Source organism: Muntiacus reevesi, chromosome 15 (genome assembly GCF_963930625.1).
Source record: "Muntiacus reevesi chromosome 15, mMunRee1.1, whole genome shotgun sequence".
Lineage (NCBI taxonomy): Eukaryota > Metazoa > Chordata > Mammalia > Artiodactyla > Cervidae > Muntiacus > Muntiacus reevesi.
Genome location: NC_089263.1, coordinates 51,750,671 through 51,769,739, shown reverse-complemented (window position 1 = coordinate 51,769,739; position 19,069 = coordinate 51,750,671). Strand labels below are relative to the sequence as shown.

At 47.2% G+C, this 19,069-nt stretch overlaps 1 protein-coding gene across 1 annotated transcript in view; it reads left to right on the top strand.

Annotated features, from left to right (window-relative positions):
• Positions 1-3,847: 3,847 nt before the first annotated feature.
• The window catches only part of TGM5 (transglutaminase 5), a 29,403-nt gene continuing 14,181 nt past the window's right edge, over positions 3,848-19,069 (top strand). The window contains exons 1-6 of the mRNA XM_065906070.1: positions 3,848-3,857; positions 8,465-8,701; positions 8,823-9,068; positions 9,881-9,999; positions 13,181-13,309; positions 13,897-14,074. Of these exons, the coding sequence (XP_065762142.1) occupies positions 3,848-3,857; positions 8,465-8,701; positions 8,823-9,068; positions 9,881-9,999; positions 13,181-13,309; positions 13,897-14,074 (919 nt within the window). The remainder of the gene's footprint in view (positions 3,858-8,464; positions 8,702-8,822; positions 9,069-9,880; positions 10,000-13,180; positions 13,310-13,896; positions 14,075-19,069) is intronic.

Genomic DNA, 19,069 nt, shown 5'->3' with positions numbered 1-19,069 from the left:
CAGAAGCTGCTGCTGACCTGAGAGCCTGGGGACGGTGAGGCAGGGCCCACTCAGGGCGGTCTCAGGACACCTGGGAAGTACTTCGTAGAGGCTGCCCCCTAAACAGGCCCTCACATTCCCTGGCCCCGTATTTCCTTCTTACTCCCTCGCCCGCTCACTGTTCGAATCTTTTCTTCCTCTTCCAGGTCACACTCAGCTTCTCTTCCTTCATTCATATGGTGTGTTTTTGTTACTTTAAGGATAGGGAGCCACTCTTGTATTTTCTTCCTGTAGTGCTTTAGATCATGTGTGCTCCTCTTAGATAATTGGGAAAGAACAGAAAAGTGAAAAAGGAAAAAAAAAGAAAAATCACTGATCGCTTCCCCATCCCAAAAGAAATCTCTGCTAACATTTGCCACATATCTTTCTGGTCTTTCCTCCCCTTTCATTCTGTTTCTGAAAGTCATCATTACATGTGTGTGTGTCAGTCGTTCAGTTGTGTCCGAGTCTCTGTGACCCTGTGGACTGTAGCCCACCAGGCTTTCTGTCCTTGGATGTCCCAGGCAAGAATACTGGAGTGGGTTGCCATTCCCTTCTCCAGGGGACCTTCCCGACCCAGGGACTGAACCCTGGTCTCCTGCATTGTAGGTAGATTCCTTACCATCTGAGCCACCAGGGAAGCCCACCTTAAACTTATACAATATTATATATCAATCATATCTCAATAAGAAAATAAAAACTAAAGTTACTGTTGCAATTAGACCTAGCTCCATTGGGGGGAAACAAAATCCAGAAGCGCAGGAACAGAGAGCGCCGTCCTATGAGTTCTCAGGGTGGGCTCTTCGACCTGACCTGCCACCCCTCCCTGCTCCTGTTTGGTGGCTCCGAAGTGTCACTTGCTTCCTCTCACCACCCTCCTCCCCTCCCCTCTTCCTCCTCTCTGCTTTTTATTTCTTTTGCTTTCGCAGGCTGCTTTGGGCAGGTAGGGCAGGAGCCTGCACCTCTGCACCCCACCCTGGGTGCCAGCTACGCCCGTCCCCATTAAGTGCCTGTCCGTGCTGTGTTCCGGGTGGCGTCCCGCCCTCCCCTGGGGCGGGGAACCTGGAACCTGGGCTGGTGCCTGCAGAAATCTGAAACCTTGCTGGTCTGCTGAATGCCAGTCCTCCTTTGTTTAGTCATTGCTCCTCCGCCCAGCAAGTCTGCTGGCATAGAGCTCCCTGGCTGGGTCACTTGTGTCACTGGAGGGGGAACTGTAGACTGGATTCTTCCTGGGTGTCCCGGGGCCTCTGAGGGGGTGGGGATATTAACCACCTTGGCCTTCCCAGTTGACCTTTCAAATAATTTCCTCTCTCCCCACCTAAAAGCTGGCTTAAAAAGCATACTCTGAATGTTCTCTTTTCTTGTTTCCACGTGCTTAGCCTGTCTGGTTTCATTTTCCCACCTCGTTTGGACAAGCTTGACTGTCCCAAAGGTCCCATCCCCAGGATATGGGTCCATGCCCACTGCCACCACACACCCTGAGGTTAGCTCCTGAGCAACCCTGCCTCTCTGTCCTCACCCTAATTCCCTGTGAGGCCGGGTGGCTCAGGCAATAGCACCCCCAGATAAACTGGCATAAGAAGTGCTGGGGCCGTGGAACAAAGAGGCCCAAACAGACAAGCACCCTGGCTCCTGACTGCTAGGCAGGAGGGGTCCACGGAGACTGTTCTCAGGTCCTTTTGGCAGGGGGGGGTTGGGGTCCGTGCTGATATAAAGCAAAGAACTCTGGGATGAAGTCCTGGCTCCCTCGGGGTGCAAAATGCTAACAACAATAATAGCAGTGCCTGCCTACCTCCCCTCAGAGGGTTGCTGTGAGGATCAAATGAGAAAGTGTATCTGTAAGCTGTGAAGCACAATATTAAAGACATTAGTTGTGAAGATTAAGCGGGATAGTGCACATGAAAAACCAAAACAGTTCTTTGAAAGCTATTACTAGTTAGTTCTCCAGTGGTTTTACTATTAACCACTATCATGATTAAGTCCTGTATGTCAACAGGACACAGGCCATGCCCTCAATGGGAACTGGGGGAAAGATAGGTAAGTATTTATAATGTCAAGTGGGATTAGACTGATAGAGAATGTAAAAGGAAGCAGCCTTAAGCACCTGGTGTGGTAAAGAGTGTCAGGAAGCTTGAGCTTGGATGCAGAAAGTAGACAAGTGAGGGGTGAAGATTTCAGAGAGAGAAGAGAGAGTGCAATGCATGCACGGGAGAACTGGGGGGCCAGAACTGATAGGGTTTGGCCTCCCTGGACTTCAGGCAAGAGGGGAAAGATCTTGAAGGCTTCTGAAAGTGATATTAAGAAGTTTGGGCTTCACCGTCTGTTGGATCTAAAGCAGAGAGCAGCCTGGTTGAATCGGCACTTCAGAAAACTTACTTGGGAAGTTTGGAAGAAGACTCATTCGGAAGAAGAATGGGTGGGAGACTGGCTAGGAGTCGCTGTTCAGACAAGGGGATTCAATGAAGGGAGGGCCAAGGGCACAGGCAAGAGGGGTCGGTTTTAGGAGTTAACTAGGATTAACCAGGAGTTGGACTGGACAGGGCTTAGTGACTGCTAGGCTAAGCGAGGCCAGGAAGACAGAGAAGGATGAGGAGTCTCCTCTTGAGTGACTGGGTGGACACTGTCCTCACCCACCAAGACCAGAGATGCAGGAGGAAAAGGAGACGGGAGGAGTTCCTTTCTGGACTGAAGCAGGGGGGTCAGACAGTCAATTGTGTATGTAAGTGTATACGCACACTGTAGGAGCTGACTGGGGACACAGAGAGCTGATAGGAGGGTGGACAGATGCTGGCAAATGAGGTTCCTGCAGAGGGAAATTTAGGGTCTGAGAAAGCAAGGGAAGTAGGAGAAAATGTCCTATAGGAGGAAAAGGTAGGGCCAATGTGGGAGTAGGGGCCTTTGAGTATCCCACCCACTCCCTATGAGGAGCCCTTCCCTGCTCCTTCCATTTCTCTCCTCCCATCTGTGTTTTTCTTCCTCCAAAGACTTGTATTTGTCTTACTAGAATCAAGGTCATCACTGGCATTCCCACCCTCTTACCTGTTTCCCAAACTCCTCCAAGAATCTTCCCAAGTTTTCTCCTACTGCTTTTATTTGAGATTCACCTTGGACCAGACATGGAGAAAGAAATGGCAACCCACTCCAGTATTCTTGCCTGGGAAATCCCATGGACAGAGAAGCCTGACAGGCTACAGTCCATGGGGTCGCAAAGAGTCCAACACGACTGAGAGACTAAGACTTTCACTTTGGACCAGACAGATCTCACTCAAGACAGTATCTTCACCAGAAAACGAATACCAACAAGTCATTCCAAGAGTGGGTTCTGTCTGCACACGAGGTCCAGAAAGTGGATAAAAGGATAAAAGAGAGGGTTCAGGTGCCAAGCAGAGTTCCAGTCTGGAGAGTTCTCTTAGGTGACCTATAGTCTTGGGACCCTGATATTCCTTCCTGCAGGGACATAGGCCTCGTCCCTCCTCCTAGAGGCCCCCAGCCCACCTCTCCCGCCTGGCTTCCCCGTCACAGCACAGTACTAGCCCCGGAATGCCCTATTGCCCCAGATTTACTTAAGGCCCACATGGCACAAGGCCCTGACAGTTCATTGGCCTCCATATTTCTTCTCAGCCATGCAACAATGCCAAGAAAAACCCGAGGGCAAGTGAGAAAACCAGTTGTGATCTGCCCAGTGAGCAGGTGGCAGCCTCTCCGCCTTCAGTGTCTCCTGGAGTCTGGAGGATGGAAGGGGAAGCAGACACACCAGGACCGGTTTCCTGACACTCCAGGCCACCCAGCTGTCCTATGCGGAGCAGCCTGGGAGCCAGAGGCAGCCGCCATGGCGGAAGGTATGCAAAGCCCACGGGGCCGCTGGAGCTCAGGGCCGAGGAAGAGGGAGAGACTGCAGGAAATCCAGGGAGGGTGGATTCAGAGGGAGGAATGAGTAAGTCAAGAAGGAGGCAAAAAGAAGAGAAGCTCCAGAAACAGCAGCATTCATCGGCAGCCTGGGAACCAGGAGACCAGGTGGAGGCTGGCAGGTAAAGAGCTGAACAGCCTCAGCATCACCAGGCCTGCTTCCACATCCCCGTGGGCCGGGGCAGGGCCAGGGACTAGGGGGCCAGGGTTCCTACCCTCTCTGCCAGAGCTGATCTTGATGCCGAACGAGTCACTTCTCTAGTTCCCAGTCCCTGTGCCGGACCAATGAGGGGCCTTGGACCAGATGATCTTAAAATTGTCTTCTAGCTCTAGAATTCTCTGAATCTTCATTCTTCTCTTCTCCCCCCACTCCAGAGTATCTGTGACTCAGGTTCTCATCACTACCCTTCTCTCTGTATCAACTCCCTCTCTCTAGAAAGAGCCACTACAAAGATTAAGTGGTTGGTCAGAAACATGTATAAAAGTGAAACGTGAAAGTCACTCAGTCGTGTCTGACTCTTTGCGACCCCATGGACTATACAGTTCATGGAATTCTCCAGGCCAGAATACTGGAGTGGGTAGCCTTTCTCTTCTTCAGGGGATCTTCCCAACCCAGGGATTGAACCCAGGTTTCCTGCACTGCAGGCAGATTCTTTACCAGCTAAGCCACAAGGGAAACCCAAGAATACTGGAGTGGGTAGTCAGTTTATCCCTTTTCCAGGGGAATCTTCCTGACCCAGGAGTCAAACTAGGGTCTCCTGCATTGCAGGCAGATTCTTTACCAACTGAGCTAATGAGGGAAACCCCAAAACCATGTATAAGAATGAGCTAAAAGCTCTACAAATGTAATAGCTTCCTCTTCATTTACTATTTTCATGTTTAAAATTTTAGTTTTAAATTCTTATAAATTTTAATTATACAAGAAATATTGTATAATGAACACACAGTTTGAGTGAAATAAAGCAATAATTACAGATAAACCTACTACCCTGACTACCCCTGACTACTACCCTGACTACCACTTCAACCTAGCCTCATTTCTAGAGAAACCACTGTTACTAGTCTTCTGTCTATACATTCATTTTCATGTATATATGCTCAATGTAATGCATAGGATTAGCTTGTATGGCTTCTTCTTCTTTTTCTTGGCATATCCATGGTATCATCATATTGCACATATTTTTCTACAGCTAGATTTTTTTTAGTCACTCAACAGTTATCTCTTGGACCTCTATCTACATCTCTGAGTACCAAAAGATTTACGTCAGTATTTTCCACTTTGTATAGTATTTCCATAGTATGGCTATAAGTAATTTATGTACCCACTCTTCTATTGGTGGGTATTCAGATTGTTCCCATTTTTCAATTAAACAAGCAATTCTGCAGTGTACTTTCTTATCTGTGCCTCTCTGTGCTCCTGGGAGAGTTTTTCTCTAGGATAGATCTTGAGATCAATTACTTTAAAAGTTTTTCCAATAATTTCCCTTCTACCTCCCGGATCATTTCACCCCATTCTCCCCTCCCATCAAAGAGAATAAAAATGTCCAGTATTAAAGATACCTCCTATTTGGATATCTGATGTTTGGACTGAAGAATAATCCCTGTGCTATAGGCAGATATTAACTTGACCCATGACGCATCCAGAGGATGAGATCTGGCCCCAGTACTGGCTGTCAGGAAGATGCTGCTGCAGCTGTTGAGTAATTTGGGTCACATGTCCAACCTGAATCAGGGCTGGTTAGCAATCCCTGTCTAGGCAATTGGTTTCTAAAAAGGGTGAGCTTCTTTTTTCTGGAAAAAGCTCAGCTGCTTTCCCAGGGGGCAGTGGGTCAGATGTCCTTTCTGAACACGAGTGAAGGCCAGCAGTGGGTGGCACCTGTTGGGTAATGGTGAGGGCACTGGACGTGGGCCAGTTACCCTAGGTTTGACCTTGGGTATGATATTTAGCCTACTTACATCTTGGTTTTCTCATCTTCAAGCATGGATGACACTGACATCTCATCTCCTCAACACTGTAGTGAGTATTCCATGAGATTACTGGCCTAGAGTGGCCTAGAAGATGGCCCACCACATGTAATCAGGTACCCAACAGGTGGTAGTTGAATCTGAAATACAAAAGAAGTTCAGGGGATTATATAAAAAAACAGAGAACTTCATTCAACCTAGTAAACACTGGAGTATCTACAATGTGCCAGTCTTTATGCTTACATTTCTTTTATAATAACAATAATAAAACAACAACTAGTTTATGAGAAAGGTACACATTAACTGTAATCAAAAGAACTTAAAGAAGTTTAAGAAGATAAAGTTTAGCATCTATTAGGGTATTCCGGTACAGTTAATTTAATTCATATTTGTTTTATAATAGCCTTACTGAGGTATAATTCACATACCGTAAAGCTCACCATTTAAAGTGTATAATTTATTGGCTTTTTTATACTAAATTCATGAAGTTTTACAAGCTTCACCACTAACTAGTTCCAAAACATTTTCATCACCTCAAAAATGAAACCCCATACCTACTAGTAATTATACTCTATTCTCCCCTACCCCCAGCCCCTAGCAAACTCTGACTTACTTCTGTTTCTATGGATTTTCCTATTCTGCGTATTTCCTATAAAGTAATTATACAACACATGGGCTTTTGTGTCTAGCTTCTTTCACTTAGCATAGTGTTTTCAACTTTTATCCATGTTATAGTACGTTCACCCTTCCTTTTATATGGTTTACTAATATTCCATCATGTGGCTATACACATTTCATTCATCTGTTAAGCAGGTGATGGACATTTGCACTGTTTTCAGTTTTTGGCTATTATGAATAAAGCTTCAATCAACATTCATGTACAGGTTTTATGTGAACATACATTTTTCATATCTTGGATATACATCTAGGAATTGCCAGGTCATATGATGACTCAACATTTAACATTTTGAGAACTGTTTTCCAAAGTTGAAGCACAATTTTATAATCCTACCAGCAACATATGAGGGTTTCAATTTCTTCACATCCCCACCACCAACACTGTTTTTCTTACTATAGCTATCCTAGTGGATGTGAAGTGCTATCTCATCTGCACTTCTCTAATGACTAATTCTGTTGAGCATCTTTTCATGTCCTTTTTGGCCTTCTGTGTATCTTCTTTAGAGAAATGCTTACACCAGTTGCCCATTTTTTATTTGAGCTATTGTTTTTTTATTGTTGAGTTATACAAATTCTTTACAGTGAGGGAGCATTCTGAGTTGTAGCTCTTGTAGGACCAAAATACAGAGACAGGTAGAGAGCTTTGCTTGGGGATAGACTGGCTGAAGGAGAGGGCCTGTGCTGGGATGAGTGACAGGTGAGAAGGAAGCATAAGTTAAGGCCAGGTCTGCAGGGTCATGAGTGTCACATTAAGAGTGTGTCTTTTGGATGGCAGCCTGGGGGGTATCTCAGGACTTTTAGAGCAAATAGACAACGGAATGATCAAATTGGGAGATAATCTGGAGATGTGTTAAGGGGCAGGTGATGTGCAGACCTGATGGAGGCTGTTATAGTCACTAGTAGTGAGGTGAGGAGGTTGAATTGTGTTCATGTGGAAAGGGACAGATGAACACCACCGATATTTTAAGGAAGGAGTGAAGGGAGTCATGACACATGAATGGATAGAGACTGAGAAGATGTCAACTGCGATTTAAGGGCTATGAACCCAGGTGCTTGGGGACTGAGGTTGAAACATGGCCAAACATGCAGGAGTCGGAAGTGGAGCCCTCTGGGGAGGCACACTTGGAGAACACTGAGATCAGTCTGTGTTTTAGTGGAAGCTGCAGAAGGCTGGGAGTGGGCCTTTGAGACCATCCTCAGCTCTCAACTCCCAAGTCACTGGGCACAAAGCGTTAGTGGTAGTCAGACAGTTAGCAAATCACTTCAAACATACCAGCTAAGCCAGGGACAATTAACCTGGGGCAGCTACCCCAGGCACTTGCTCAGAGCCGGAGACTGGTGCAGGGACAAGGGAAACTGAGCAGTCCAAGAAAGTAGATGCAGGAGTGAAGCTGGAGACATGCTAGACTGAACGGAGCAGTCAGATCTGGCCAGGCCTACAAGATGAGTCAAAGAGGGGCAGAAAACTATGTGCCTCCTTATGGGAGAAAGGGACAGAAGGTCACAGAAGCCGGGAAGGTAGGGAGGAAAGAAGTAAGGGAGAGACACTTGCATGCATGGAGCCTCATTTAGCGTTAGTTGCTCAGTCGTGTCCGACTCTGCAATCTCATTGACTGTAGCCCACTAGGCTCCTCTGTCCCTGGGATTTTCCAGGCAAGAATACTGGAGCGGGTTGCCATTTCCTTCTCCAGGGGATCTTCCTGATCCAGGGATTGAACCCCAGTCTCCTGCATTGTAAGAGGATTCTTTACTTTCTGAGCCACAAGGGAAGTCCATTTTATCCTCACACAAACCCTGAAAGGCTCGTTATATAGATTCTATTTTACCTACTCGGAAACTGAGCTCAGAGAGGCTCAGTTTCTTTTCCAAGTTTGCACAACTACTAACTGGTGGACAGAAACGGACCAGACCCCACAAAACCTGCTTATTGTTTGCCCTCGCTGTCCCATCACAGGGCTGGAGGTGGCCCTCACTGACCTCCAGAGCTCCTGGAACAATGTGCGGCACCGTACGGAGGAGATCAGCTCCAATCGCCTGCTTGTTCGCCGGGGCCAGGCCTTCAACATCACCCTGTTCTTCAGGAACCGGGCCTTCCAGCCAGGCCTGGACAACATCATCTTTGTGACTGAGACTGGTGAGGACCCCGGCTGGCTTGCAGGGTCTGTGTGTGTCTGTCTGTCTGTCTGTCTGTTGGGGGCGATTATCGGGGGGTTGGGAGGTCACTGCAGAGTTCCTCAGCTCTGCTTCCTTCTTAGGACCGCTGCCAGATCTGCCCAAGGGGACTCGAGCCGTGTTCAGCCTGGCTGGTCACCGTGGCCCCAGCCCCTGGATCGCCTCACTGCAGGCCATCGGGGCCAATTCCCTGGAGGTGAGCCTGTGTGCCCCTCCTGTGGCAGCTGTGGGTCGGTACCTCTTGAAGGTTCACATCAAATCCCTACAGGGGCATGTCACAGCCTACCAGCTTGGGGAGTTCATCCTGCTCTTCAATCCCTGGTGCCCAGGTAAGGCGGGATGCCCTCACCGCTGCCTCTGTGTCAGTACCATAGACAGCGAGGCTCAAGGGTTTCCAGGCCCCTTCTCCATAGCCACCAAAAACCTCCCCAGTCCCATGTACCCAGCATCCACCCCCAACTGCCAACAAGCAGGACAGAGAAGCCTTGCTATTTATTTACTTGCTCAGAATTTTAAACTAATGAACCAAGTCATCTTTACTTTAAAAGAAAACTATTATAATCAACCACTGACCACTATTAACATCTACCTTCATCATACATTCTAAAGTTAACTGGAGTTTTTCCATTATAAGAGTAATAAGTACATTCCATTGAAAATTTGTAGAATGAAGTACAGGGTAAAATGAAGAAAGGAAGGTAAGTAGGTAGGTAGGGAGGAACCCCTAGGCTCCAGTTTGCTCATTTCCATCAAGGATTAGTTGAGTGTAGCAGAAAAAGCAGGCACTCAATATGGGCTCTGTGTTCAAATTTTGCTCTACTTATGTGTGATTTGGACCAGTTACTTATTACCCTGAGCCTACTTCCTCAACCTTGAAATGGGGCTAGGATGTAAAGGTGCTTTGTAAACCAAAACATCCCACCAAAGTTTATTTTTACTTCTATCTTCTGTTCCTGTTGACCCTACTGCTGGTGTTGATGGGTGGTGGGGATGGGTCCCCCCCTCACTCATCCGCCTCTTGGAGTCACCCAGCTCTCTTCCCAGAGCTCAGGTCCCATGGGCCTGGGCCTTCTGGAGGGGGACTAGAGTGGGAAGGATGATGTGACTTTTCTGCTTTATGTCCTCCCACTTTGCTCCCCAGAGGATGCTGTCTACCTGGAGAGTGAACCCCAGAGGCAGGAATATGTCATGAATGATTATGGCTTCATCTATCAAGGGAACAAGAACTGGATCCGCCCCTGCCCCTGGAATTATGGACAAGTGAGTCTCAGCTCTGCTCATGGCCCATCCAGGCCCTGGTATCATGGGGAGAGGGGAGCAGGAGCGGGTGGGTGGGAGGGTGCCCTTGATGCAAGATTCATCTAGAACTGCTGACAAGTGGGAATTAAATAGCACCAAGAAGATACGAAATGTGACCCCAGGGAGCTAGGGGAGCAGCTGTAGAAAGGTGGAAGGTATTCTCAGATGATCACATCTGATTTGGATAACAGGACTTAAAGGGGAAGGACAGCTGAAGGCACCCACCCAGGAATTCCACTAAGAGGGTGTGGATGCAGGGATAACAGTGACAATGGTCATGATTGCTCCTGGGTTTTTGTTTGTTAGCTGTGTTTCCAGTGGGGCCCCAGCTACCACACTTACTTCATCCCCATAACCCCAGGTGACAGGCTCTAGGATCCATTTTGTCACACTGGAGAAAATCTGTCCCCTGAACATCTCAGCCAGAATCAGGGCTGATGAGCAGTGGTGTGTCTTCCCCCCTCATTGCTATTGCCTCTTCAGTTATTTGTTTTGATCATATGCCTTTTTCATTGTAAAAGTAGTACAGAGACTTCCCTGGTGATCCAGTGGTGAAGACTCCACACTTTCACTAGAGGGGGTATGGGTTCAGTCCCTGGTCAGGGAACTAAGATCCCACCGTGTCATGTGGTACATGTCCTCCCCCCAAAAAGCAATATATATTCTTTTCCCTTATAGATTATCACAAAATATTGAGTACTGTTCCCTGTGCTATATAGTAGGTCCTTGTTGGTTATCTATTTTATATATAGTAGCGTGTATATGTTCATCTCAAATCCTAATTTGTAACTTACAAGAGAAAAGAATCTGAAAAAGAATATATATGTGTGTACATACATATATGTGAATTATTGTGCTATACACTTGAAATTATCACAACATTGCAAATCAACTATGTGGTGGTGCTTTAGTCACTAAGTCATGTCTGACTCTTTGTGACCCCATGGACTGTAGCCCACCAGGCTCCTCTGTCCATGGGATTCTCCAGGCAAGAGTACTGGAGTGGGTTGCCATTTCCTTCTCCAGGGGATCTTCCCGACCTGTAGATTGAACCCAGGTCTGCTGCATTGCAGGCAGATCCTTTACCCACTGAGCTACGAGGGAAGCCCAAATCAACCATACTTCAACAGAAAATAAAATTGGTATTAAAAAATTTTTTAAAGTAAAATATAATTTGCTTAAAAAACTTTACAAAACATTACAAAACTAGGTGTCTAGAATACGAAGGTCTGTCTAGGTACAGTCACCAGCAAGGTGTGTGTTCCTCTACATTTGGTTCTCTACACATATTCTAAAACATGTGATTTTGTTTGTAAAAACAGCATCATCTTAATTGCAATGCTCTGCAATTCTTGAGTTATTGAAAGCCTGCCTCCCACTGAAAGCTCAGCCAACAGCAGGTGCTCCAGGAAGCCCAGAGCCAGGCTGAGCCCTTGCACCAGAACACTCTGGGGGTCGGTGGGGAGGGGCCAGCTCTGGCTGCTCAGAAGGGGTGGCGGCTGGAAAATTCTGCGGGGGGTCTGTGGTGCTTGTATCAGGTTGAGATGGGTCCCTGTCCCAGACTTCCTCAAAGAGAACTCCAGCACAGGTGGCATCAGGCCCAACGTTGGCCCCCGATGTGGCTGTGGTCAAGATGAGACATGGAAGCCTCAAATGATCCCAACTGAAATCCCCAACTCAGCATGGGCACATGGGGATCCCAGAGGGCCCCGGACAGGAGTTGGCTGTCATCTGTGAGAAACAGAAGTGAGGAGATGCTGCTTTCTGAGTCCTGGGTTTTTCCTTTCTGTCTCTCTTCTTCAGTGAATGCATATTGAATATCTGCCCAGTGCCAGGCAAGGGGCTGGGTGCTAGAAGCATGAAAATGAATAAAACGCTGTCCCTGAGCCCAGTGAAGTGGGGACTCAGTCACATAAGCAGGTCACTTATTATGCAGTGGGATATGCAAAGACTGGGTGCCAGGTGCAGGGTATTCCAGGAGCCTTGAAGAAGAGCACTTGGTTGGGCATGGGGGTGTTGAAGAAGCTTCCTGGGAGAGGAGATGCTGGAACTGAGTTAGCCAAGTGAAGGGAAAGGGGGAACTATCCCAGGCAGGGGGAAGCGTGAGCAGACACAAAGGAGAGAAATGATTTGGTCTGCTACAGGGGTTACGAGGAATCCGATGTTGCTGAAGCAAAAAAAAAAAAAAAAAAAATGAGGCGGTGAGGGTTACTGAGACACAAGACTAAGGAGGTAGAAGGGGGGCAGATCAGGGAGGGTCTTATGTGCCTTGAAGAGGTTAGAGCTTTGATCCTGCAGGCCGTAGGACCTGTTGAATATTTTAAAGCAGAAAAGTCAACCAATCAGACTGTCCCCTGGGGAAGATGAAACAGGGAAGACAAAACAGAGAAGCCTCCTAATCCTGTTTATGTATTCATTTACTCTCATTCAACAAAGACATACAGAGTCCCTCCTATGTGCTGGGCATGATGCCAGATCTGGGGGTAGAGCTGTGAGAAGAACTGGAGGGACACAGCATACAGTCATGCAGGGAGGACAGACCCTGGGTATCTCGTTGTAACGTAATCTGATGAGTAAGAGATACAGCCAGGGCTGTGGAGTGAAACCAGGCTCTGGCTCAGGGAAGGCCTCAGAGGAAGTGGCATTCATTCCAAGCCTGAAGGACAGAGTCAGCCTGGCCTGGCTTGGTGAAAATTTTCCATAACTCATACACTATTAGTCAATCCAAAGCTCCACGGACAAGTCGGTGCCATCGTCTCAGCACCAGCTGCCAATGAAGAGCTGGGTCGGCAAGTACAGGTGGAAGATGAGGCAACATGGCTTTAGCAAGACACATCCCAGGGACTCCGGGAGTGTGGGATTAAAGGGGAGAAGAAACATTTTTTTCAGCCAGTCAGACTCACTGGAAAAAACTCCAGGAATCTGACAGGCAGGAACTACAAACTAGGCGAGCTGTGACCCCAGAGCTTTGAGACCCTGTAGGGCCGTCCATGGCTGTGCTGCCGGACAGTTTCCTTCCAAATGGGCTTGTATCCCACAAACACACTCCACTGGAGAACTGGGTGGGGTGGGTCATGTATTTCTTTTCATATCCACGTGTGCCTAGCCTGGGCACCTTGCCTCTTTGCATCTTTTCTCGCAGTTTGAAGAGAATATCATAGACATCTGTCTGGAGCTGCTAGACAAGAGCCTGAACTTCCAGATCGACCCAGCCACAGACTGTGCCCTACGGGGCAGTCCTGTCTACATCAGCAGAGTGGTGTGCGCCATGGTGAGGTTGGGTCTGGCTCTGTCACCCAGGGCATGCCCAGGGAGGGAGGAAGCTCTGCAGGGGAGCCCTGCCCACTCACGGTTGCCCACTGCAGCCAGGAAAAGAAGAGTCAAGAGGCAGGAGCCCTCTGGCAAAGCCATTTTTGATGAGACTGATGGAAGAATCTGGGTAACTGGTTTTCTTAACTGAGATCTGAAACGGCTGGGTATGACCTTCACCTCCATTAATTACAAACTGTATTTTGGGGAAAGACTAAATGAAGCTCTGGTTTGGGAAATAATCTTTTGTCTAAATTTCCTTGGCTCTGAAGTGTGTTCAAATGCTCTTAGAGCCAAGCTCTGGCTTTGCAGGGATGGGGGGGTGGAGGGGTCAAGAGGGTGGGTAGACACAGAATAGTAAAATAATTAACAGTGGTGCACAAGTCAGAATAGCTGGCTTCCCATCCTCACCCTTTCCCCGGAAGGTCTGGAAGATCCCAGCTAAAATAAGATCAAACCTTCCTGCATCTCAGGCCCAGGAGCCTGGAAGGCAACCCACTTGTTGAGGAAAAGGCTGCTTCTAATGCTTCTACTTTGGCTTCTCTGCAGATCAACAGCAACGATGACAGTGGGGTGCTCAATGGAAACTGGGGCGAGAACTACTCAGACGGCACCAGCCCCACAGAGTGGATGGGCAGCGTGGCCATCCTGAAGCAGTGGCACGCCGCGGGCTGCCAGCCAGTGCGCTACGGGCAGTGCTGGGTCTTTGCTGCTGTTATGTGCACAGGTGAGGAGTGGAAAGTCAGAAAGGACACTGGTTCACGTCTTACCCTCTGAGCCATTCCTGTCCCAGAAACCTCACGTAGTTCCCACCGAGGGACATTTACAAGGAAGCAGAATGTCTCGTCACTGACCTCAGGCTTCACATACCTTGGCTTATCTCAGAGGGTAGTTCGGAGGTGGACATCATACACTTCTCAGAACACATTAGTAGAAGAAAAGTCTCAAAATATGTACTGGGAAAGAAAGCAAATGGAAACTGGTTTGCAGGTGGTGAGAGGAGCAAGCAGAAGGAAGGGGAGGTGAGTGTTAGGGAGGCAACACCTGGACATGAGTTACACACTGGAGGTGGCAGGAGGAGGCTTTCTGCTTCACCCAGGTCCAGACTTGCTTCTGGCCCTCTCACAGCCCCAATGTCTAGGCCAGCTTTCAGCCTCCTGGCAGGTTATCTGTGTAACTGAGTCACAATCAGTCAATTCCTGTTGGCTGGGGAAAGAGGCCAGGTATGACTTTTACTCACAAGGCTCTCTAGGCCAATCCAGGAAGGCCAGATCTGCCCACAGCTCTATTCAGCGCTCAGGCCTTTTGTGTAGAAATTCCCTGTATGCAAAGGCTGGTGAAGTCTGTGACTGTGTGTGTGGTGTGTGAGTGTGTGTTGGACAAGGCTCTTGGAGGAAGCCTACAGAGCCCCAGACTGCCAAGCAGCAGGTGTCAGCCCACTGTTCACTGGGGCATCAGTCCACAGGGGCGTCGGGAAGTTTCTGCCTTCACAGGGGTTGAAGAGAGGGGTAGTCCTGAGCTACTCCTCATCTGCAGCTGCGGAGCTGCATCTGGAATTGGATGCCTTAATGGCCCAGGGGTTAGAAGCCAGAAATTCGATACCTTTGATGCCCAGAGTCACAGACGTCAGGGTGAACTAGGATGTCTGAGTCATCCAGGGAGCAGGCACAAGACTGAAGGCAGAGAATGGAATAATCTTGTATATGACAGAGAAGGAGCCTTCCTGGGACTGGAAAAGCCTAGAGTCTAATGGGTAAGGTGTGTGTATACAGGGAGAGGGCCAGGTGTTTGGGTGTGGTTGTCTGGAACTGGGTAGTGAGAGAGTAAATGGAGATGATGCAATGAGAGCAGACCAATTAAAATTTTTATGAGAATCATGGCCCTTTAGTGACCCTGGAAGCAAAGGGTCGGGCCAAGTTGGTCAAGCGTGGCTGGCTCACCTGTAGCTCAACAACGCCAGCCCTCCCCCACAGGGGCCACCATGCTGTATGTTAATAAGCATGTCTATCAGTTTGGAGAACTCATCACTCATCCAGCAACATTTCTTGAGTCCTTATCCTATGTTAGGCACTGTGCTTCTAATAATCTTGGTTACAAAGATGGGTAACACCCAGCGTCAATCCTCCACTAAATGTCAAGGATTTAGTCAGCCTCTTTAACCCAATAAGGTTGCCAAAACATGCTGTTAAAAATTATTATTATTATTCTTTAACAGTCACAATAGCTGACATTTATTAGAGACTTTCTTGGTGCCAGGCATTGTGCTAAAGCCTTGACAGCCTAGAGTAATTGTGAAACTTGAGTTCAAATACTAGTACTACCATTAAGTGACTGAGTGATTTTGGGGAAGTCGTTTAACTTGTGCCTCAGTTTCCTCAGGCATATGATGGGGAAATTAATAGTACCTACCTCATAAGGTTATTGGAAGGATTGACTGAGTTCGTACATGGAGGGTGCTTAGAAAAATGCCAGGCTACAATGAACAATCAATAAGTTCTTTTGTTTTCTTATTGAATGATTTCATTTATATAAAATGTCCAGAAAAGGCACAGTTATAGAGACAGACAGCAGATTAGTGGTTGCCTGGGGTGGGGAATGGAAGTGGGGATTAATGATAAATGGGCATCCCAGGGGTCTTATTGCAGAGATGAAGATGTCCTAAAACTAATTTATGGTGATGGCAGTAAGTTCTAACTAGGATCACCTTACTTGATTCCCCAAATGACCTTCAGAGACAGGCTCTATCATTATCTCCATTTTACAGATGAGGAAATTGAGTGGCAAAGCTAGTCTCACCTCCAGGTATGGTGGCTCTAACCACTAGGCTATACAGCTGCACGAACGATGCTAGCAGCTCCCGTTTAAGCAGCATCCCCTGTGCTGAAGGCACATGCTGGGCCCTTCCTGATGCTCACAGTCACCTGCAGGTGGTATCATTACTGCCATTTTACAGAAGAGAAAACTGAGGCTTAAGGTGACCACGTAACTCATCTAATGAGACGTGCATACTCCCCTCTGCAGTTCTGCCTCCCTGTGTTTCCTTTTTTTTTTTTTTGGAAAGTGGAATCTGTTCAAGAGCCTCTTCTCTCACCTCTGTATTTATTTATTTATATATATATATATTTTGCTGCCAAATTTTGCGGGATCTTAGTTCCCTGACCAGAGATCAAATCCACATTCCTGGCAGTGGAAACCGCTGGACCACCAGGGAAATCCCATGTTGCATTTTTAAAAATAACATCAGCATACTGACTTCAACTTCCTAAAGAGAAATCACACAAAGAAAGAGACTTTGCATGCATCAAAGATATTATTATAATTTTTTGGATAGATGTTTCCTTGACATTGATTTAGTTGGCTGTTTCTTTGGGAATTTCAGAGAAATCCCTGACCCTCCCTCCCTCCGGTGCTCAGGGCTGGCTGCTCCACAGCTCTCTGTCTCAGTCATCAGGCGTTTCCTGTCCTGGCTATACACTCCATGTGACAAGGCCAGGCCCCTCAGCCCTGGGGTCTGTGAAGTAGCCTGGATGCCTTGCTCTGTAACAAAGGAACAGAGGGAACAGTGATGTTCTATGACCTGAAAATTCTCCCCAAAGCCAGGTATCACCTACTGTATGATTCCAAATATGTGAAATGCCCAGAATAGGCAAGTTTATATAGACAGAGAGTTGTTTCGCAGTTGCCTAGGGCTGGAGGGGTGGGAGAATGGGAGGTGACAGCTAGGAGGGCCTTTCTGAGGTGATGAAATGGTCTGGGATTAGATATGGAGATTGTTACACAACCTGTGGATATACCACACACCACTGAACTGTACACTTTAAAAGGGTGAATTTTGTGGTATGTGGATTATATCTCAGCAAAGTTGTTTACAGAAGAAAAGTCAGGCATCCTGGGGATGTGCCTGATCTGTCCTTGCCCACAGCTGCAGGGGGTGGGGTGGGGGCAGCGAGCCTTGGGCTGAGGCTTGGGATGCTCAGCAGGCCTATGGGCATCGCCCCCTCCTCTGTAAAGGAGGGTTCGGGGCCTGGAGCCACAGAGGAGGGTGGTGGGAAGCAGCCTGGGAGATGAGGAGTCTGTGTGCTTAGGGCTGGGCCCTCCTCTCTTCACCCCAAACTACCCCATGTGTCCATCTTTTATATGTTGGATCCCCACTTATGATCTGGTTCTCACGTGGAGTCCTCTGCTGAGAACAGTTTCAAACACCCCTGGGTTAGAAGTCATCTTTGGTTTCTTCTCACTCACTTATATAGTGGCCTCTATAAAGTGCCTCACTATCTCCATTTCAATACAATAACTCTAATCTCATTGTTTTTACTGAGCCCTTACCTCTCAGGGAGAAGGAAATGGCAACCCACTCCAGTATTCTTGCCTGGAGAATTCCATGGACAGAGGAGCCTGGCGGGCTGCAGTCATGGGGTCGCAAAGAGTCACTGAGCAACTACCATTACCTCTCAAAGATGGACCCTTAGCCAATGTCCCTGTCTTTCTCTGACTTACTTCACTTAGTATGATAATCTCTAGGTCCATCCATGTTGCTGCAAATGATATTTTCATTTCTTTTTATGGCTGAGTGATATTCCATTATATACACACACCACATCTTTAAAAAAAAAAAAAAAATATATATATATTTATTTACTTATTTGGCTGCAATGGGTCTTTGTTGCCGCATGCGGGATCTTTAGTTGTGGCATATGAGATTTAGTTCCCTGGTCAGGGACAGAACGCTGCATTGGGAGCGGGGAGTCTTAGCCACTGGATCAGGGAAGTCCCATCTTTTTTTTTTTAAGTTGAAAACAACTTTTATTATCTCACAGTCTCTGTGGTTCAGGAATCTGGGTACAGCTTAGTTGTCTTATGTCAACACATCTTCTTTACCTGTTCATCTGCCAGGGGACAGTTAGTTGCTTCCTGTCGTGGCTGTTGGAAATAGCGCTGCTATGAACACTGATCTGATACTGTTTTAATCCCTGGCTCTTAGGCTCCAGGGTCAAGCTGGGTCTTGTTCAAGAGTCGTTTCTAGCCATCCACCAGACTTTAGCTCTCCTTCCGCTGTGCTGGGTCTTTGTTGCTGAGGGGGCTTTTCTCTAGATGTGATGTGCGGGCTTTTCATTGTGGCGGCTTCTCTTGTTGCAGAGCACAGGCTCTAGGGCGCTGGGCTTCAATAGTTGTGGTTCATGGCCGCAGAAGTTGTGGTGCACGGGCTTAGTAGCTCCGTGGCAGGGGATCTTCCCAGACCAGGAATCGAACCTGTGTCTCCTGCACTAGCAGGCTGATTCTTTACCACTGAGCCACCAGGGAAGCCCCCTGTTCACCACTATTTTACTTTACTTCCCTCCTTTTTCCCTTGGAGTATTTAGGTTTCAATTAATCATATTCTTCATTTCATGGCATTTATCATAATAGGTCTGCTTCAAATCCCTCTTTTTAAAAATTATTTACTAATTGATTCCCCCCTTTATCTCATAACCCATTCTTATTCACTTCCCCCTACAATAGGGAAATATTTTGATGTGTTTGACATGTAGTATGGTATTTGAATGTGTTCTTACAAAAAAAAGTATATTTTTATCTTTGTGCAATATTTTTCCAGTACATTTTTTGTATTATATATTACACTTTTCATCTTTAGAAGTTCCATTGGGTCTTTTTTCTGTCTTCCATTTCTCTTTTATGTTCATGTTTTCCTTTACCTCCTATTGAATATATTGATAATATTTTT